At 44.2% G+C, this 5475-nt stretch overlaps 1 protein-coding gene across 1 annotated transcript in view; it reads left to right on the forward strand.

The window, feature by feature from the left end:
- Nucleotides 1-1795, forward strand: part of LOC101663576 (olfactory receptor 10T2-like) — a 3263-nt gene extending 1468 nt beyond the window's left edge. Inside the window, 2 exon segments of the mRNA XM_030885490.1 lie at nt 791-834; nt 836-1795. Coding sequence (XP_030741350.1) covers nt 791-834; nt 836-1795 — 1004 coding nt within the window.
- The last annotated feature ends 3680 nt before the right edge of the window (nt 1796-5475 follow it).

Below are 5475 nucleotides of genomic sequence, written 5' to 3' on the forward strand. Positions count from 1 at the left end.
TCATAGATCTATTTCCCCATCCTCATATAATATATTTGTATATGTACATGTCTTTATCTAGAGCTCTATAAATACCCTTTGCCTCCCAGCTCTTTGACTCTGCAGTCTTTTTATCTTCTCTTGATTCTCCCTATTTCATTCGATATTTTCCCCCATAGAATCCTTCAATATTGCAACTGAGGACTGGGGTCTTTTCTCGAATTCTTTCAGTTTAAGATGTGCTGAGCATGTCCTTCCCTTTTGGTCTTCTCTCTCTAGGGCTGTGCTCATTTCATTCTAATATTTGACTTTGTTCTCTTGAGCTTCCTTTTGAAATGTTTTCTTCAGCTCGTTGACTTCATTTCTCCCATGTGCCTCAGCTAGTCTAAGATTAAGAGCAAGTTTCCGAGTCTCTTCTGACATCCACTTTGATCTTTTCTTTCTTTCCTGTCTTTTTAATGACTTTTTATTTTCTTCATGAATAATGTTCTGGATGTCCCCGCTAGAGCTCAGCAAGTCTTCTGTAATTCTGTGTCCAATGCTCCAACTCTGTTCTTGAGATTTTCTCCATATTCAGGTGGGATAGACTCAAGGTCATACTTTGGCCCCAGTGGACTTGTTTTAATGGTCTTCAGCTTCCATCTGAACTTACCTAGGAGCAATTGATGGTCTGTTCTAGAGTTAGTCCCTGGCCTGCTGTCAGCTGCTGAGCTTCCCTATTATCTCTTTCCACAGATGTAGTCAATGTGATGATCTGCTCATGCACCAGGTACCTGTGGTGTAGATTTGTGATGATACATTTCATGGCCAGTAAGCAGATCATCCATATGCTACTCTACTGACTCTGTCATCTCCCTTTCAGGCTCCTGAGAAGCAACAGGGAAATAGGACCTGGCTGGTGATGGAGTTTGTGCTGGTGGGATTCTCCAACTTCCCAGACCTGAGGATCCTGCTCTTCATCTTGTTCCTCCTCACATACCTGGTCACCCTTGGGGGCAATGCCACCATCATCACCATCATCCATGTAGACCGTACACTCCACACTCCCATGTACCATTTCCTGGCAGTGCTGTCCCTCTCTGAGACCTGTTACTCGCTAGTCACCATCCCCAACATGCTAGCCCATCTGCTGATGGAGAACAAGGCCATCTCCATTGCTGGCTGTCGGGCTCAGATGTTCTTCTTCCTGGGCTTTGGGAGTAGCAACTGTTTTCTCCTTACCCTGATGGGCTATGACCGGTATGTGGCCATCTGCCACCCCCTCCGCTACTCGATGATCATGAGACCCACCATTTGCCTTGGGCTGGGAGCCCTGATGTTCTGCTTTGGGACCTCGGTGGCCGTGATAGAGACCAGCATGATCTTCTCCTCTCCTTTCTGCAGCAACCGTGTAGAGCACTTCTTCTGTGATGTCCTCCCAGTGCTGAAGCTCAGCTGCATCGAGCGTGCCAGAAAAGCACTCGTCATCTTCTTCCTGAGCATCCTCGTCGTGCTGGTCTCCTTTCTCCTCATCCTTCTCTCCTACGCCTTTATTGTGGCCGCCATCGTGAGGATTCCTTCGGCAGCGGGCAGGCACAAGGCCTTCTCCACCTGTGCGGCCCACCTCACTGTGGTCGTTGTGCATTTTGGCTGTGCCTCCATCATCTACCTGCGACCTGAGTCAGAGGGGAACCCTGACCAGGACCGCCTGGTGGCTGTGTTTTACACGGTGGTCACGCCGTTGTTGAACCCTGTGGTGTACACCCTGCGGAATAAGGAGGTGAGGCTGGCCTTGAGGCGGACTCTGGCACCGAGCCATGGGTCGCAGAGTTCTTAAATGAGGACTTGCACCACGTTCCACTCTTGTTCTTCCAGAGATGTCATTTTCTCATCAGAGAAATTCGGTAGCTCTCAAGTTGGCGCCAACTCATTGAGACTCTGTCTAACACAGAATGAAACAGTGCCTGGACCTGCACCATCCTTACAATTCTTGGCTTCAGCCCCTTGTGGTGGCCACTGTGTTAATCCATCTTGTCCAGGGCCTTCCTCTTTCTTGCTGACCCCCTACTTTACCAAGCATGGTGTCGTTTTCCAGGGACTAGTCTCTCCTGACAACATGTCCACTTGAGAAAGAGGGGCTGCTAAAATTAGTTGCCATGGGGTTGACCCCAATCATAACAGCCTAAGTCTATGAGAGTAGACCTGTACTCCACCGCAGGGTCACTTTTTTACAAGTAGATTGCCAGGCCTTTCTTCTAATATCCCTCTGGGTGGATTCAAACCTCAAACCTTTCAACTAGCAGCTGAACACATTGATCATTTGCATTACCCAGAGACTCCAGGAAGAACTACTGTATCTTAAATAAAATACAATTTTATTTATGCCCATTTATGCCCTTTCCATTTTGTCTTAATTTCTTGACTTGGTCAGAATCCAGTGTGTGCTGAGTATCAGTGGAGGGAGCCATTGACAGCCCAGCATTCTTAGGGCAGTGGAAGACTGAGCAGGGAAAGACACTTTGTCCAGCATTCCTTTATTTTGTCTCCCTGAAGAGTTCTTCACTTTTGTTTAATTAAGTCTTGCCGATGCATTGCAACCCTATGAAGGATCTCCTCTGGTCACACGAGAACGGATTGATAAGAAATCAATCATAAGACAAAAAGGTGGAAACCTCACAAGTATATCCTTATACAGTCAGAGAGCCACAGAACAAATTATAATTGAAATTAGAAAAGATGTTGAGTTCAATGAAAACAAAAACATAATATGGCAAACATCAGAGGCAGCAAGAACAGTACTCTGAGGGAAATTCATAGCTCTCCAACTTATGTTAAAAACAGGACAGTCTCAAATCAAGAACCCAATTTAGACCATAAGTATAAGGAATTAGAAAAAGGGACAAATGAAACACTGGTAATGGAGCTGCCATCATGAGATTTCTCTAGAAAAATATGACCAGAGTGTAATGTGCTGTATCTTCCACTCATCGGCCCAGGTCCAACCTTTCCATTTTGCTCTGTGCCCATGGAAACCAACATGTATGGATCTTATTAAAGGACTCATATTTTTCTCACTTCCAGTGGGTTTGGCCAGTGGGAGGCCCTGGTAGGAGGTTGAGGGCAGAGACAGATAGAGTTTGGGGTTTTACTCTCTCAGTTCCCCCTCAGCCTGGTTATTATGAATGGTTATTCTTGTTAACTAGTTAACTGTAACCAGTCTTGTACCTTGGAGGGCATGAAATTATTAATAACTCCTTAGAGTTGCAGTGGTATTAAGCCATAAAGTTTGAAGTAAAGTGTTCAACAGCAATGGATAACCAATACATAGGCTGTATGGTGGTATAGAGGCCTTTTCTTTTCGCTGTGAGGGCCATGGGTCCAAAGGACAAATTCTGCTCCTGGATCTTCTTTCATAGTGGTAACAGGGTCCCTCCCCCTCCCTCCTTTCATCTCATGAGAGAGTAAAGGTGTGCACCAAACAAGAGTGGTACTTGAGTCAGGTGTGACTGTGCGATTTGAGTATTGGAGAAATGGTGGTATCTTCTGTAAGGTGGGACTTCAGTCATGGCCTCAATTTACCCTAATTCTTTCTCATTAAAATATAGAAATTAGTATTTATCACACATATCATCAAATGTAAGATAATTGTATCAGATCACAAAATGGATGACAACCACACAATACTGGGAATTATGGAATAGCCAAGTTGGCACATGATTTTGGAAGATGCAGTTCAATTCATGGCATCCTTTTCCCGTTTTCCTTCATGTTAACAGGGAAATCTTGGGAATCTGGGGGAATCTTGGAATCTGAATTCCTGTAGAGTTAGCCCTGATTGGAGAATTTTTATTATAATCCATCCATCCATCCATCCATCCATCCATCCATCCATCCATCCATCCATCATTGTGTCATGATTGTATTGTAGCCCCATAAAAGTTATATTTGCGTTTTGACTCATGGGACATGTGCATATGATTTTGCTTGGAAATAGGGTCTTTGAAGATGTGTGTAATCAGTTAACAGGAAGTCACACTGTAATAAGGTCGTGCTGTTAGGTGCCATGGAGTCATTCTGACCCAGACCTACTCCATGCACAACAGAGTGAAACACTGCCTGGTACTGCACCATCCTCAAAATTACTCCTATGTTTGAGCCCATGGTTGCAGCTGCGGTGTCAAACCATCTTCTTGACGGCTTCTTTGTCTCCTCTATTTTTACTGCCCCTTTACTTTCCTAAACATGATACCTTTCTCCAGGGATTGGTCTCTCCAGGTAATATGTCCTAGGTATGTGAGATGGAGTCTCACCATTCTTGCCTCTAAGGAGCATTCTGGCTGGTCTTCTACCAAGACAGATCTGTCTGTTCTTTTGACAGGCCATGATACTTTCAGTGTTCTTTGCCAACACTATAATTCAAATGCATCTACTCTTCAGTCTTCCTTATTTAATGTCTAACTTTCTCATGCATATGAGGTGATTGAAAATACCATGGATTAGGTTAGGTGCACCTTTAACTCTAAACTAACTCACTGCCACAGAGTCTATGTTGACGCATAGCACCCGGTAGGGCAGGGTAGAATTGCCCCTATCAGTTTCCAAGATTGTGACTCTTTACCCATCTGTTTCTTGAGGAGTGGCTTAAGGTTTCAAACTGCTGAACTTGAAGTTAGCAGCTCAACGGGTAACCACTATGCCACCAGGGGTCATTTGCAACTTAGTCTTTAAACTAACCTCCCTGATTTTCAGCACTCTAAAGAGCTCTTGTGTAGCAGACTTGCCCAATGCTTCTTTTGATCTCTTGACTGCTACTTCCATGAGCACTGATTATGAATCCAAGCAAGACAAAATCCTTCCATCTTTTCTCCAGTTATCTTGATGTTACCTATTGGTCTAGTTGTGAGGATGTTGATTTTCTTGACATTGAGTTGTAATCCCTACTGAAGGCTACTATCCTTGATCTTCATCAGCAAGTGCTTCCAGTCTTCATGTTCAGCAAGTAAGGTGGTGTCATCTGCATGTCTCAGGTTGTTACTGAGTCTTCTTCCAAACTTGATGCCTCATTCTTCTTCATATAATCCAGTGTCTCTTATCATTTGCTCAATTTAATAAGTATAAGAAGCTGCAACCCTGATGCACACCTTTCCTGATTTTAAACCATCCCTTGTTCTGTTCGTACAATGGCCTCTTGATTCAGAACTTGATTCAAAACTCCTCCTGCATAAACACAATGAGGAGTTCTGAAATTCCCATTCTGGAATAGGCTAGGTCTTAAAACAATCAAAACACAATCTTTTTTACAAAGGAAGAGAAGAGAGACATTATGGCATGCGATAATGGAGGTGGAGAATTGCAGTGGTTCCACCACAACCCAAGGATCTTCAGTCATTAGCAGAAGGTGGCAGAGCAGCACCAGGCAGAGTCTCCCTCAGTGCCTCAGAAGGGATGAAATAGTTGACACCCTCATGTAGGACTTTTGGCTTCAGAACTATGAGACAATACACTTCTGTTGTTTTT

The sequence above is a fragment of the Echinops telfairi genome, unplaced genomic scaffold (assembly GCF_000313985.2).
Source record: "Echinops telfairi isolate 266 unplaced genomic scaffold, ASM31398v2 ScPeMD7_30;HRSCAF=105, whole genome shotgun sequence".
NCBI lineage: Eukaryota > Metazoa > Chordata > Mammalia > Afrosoricida > Tenrecidae > Echinops > Echinops telfairi.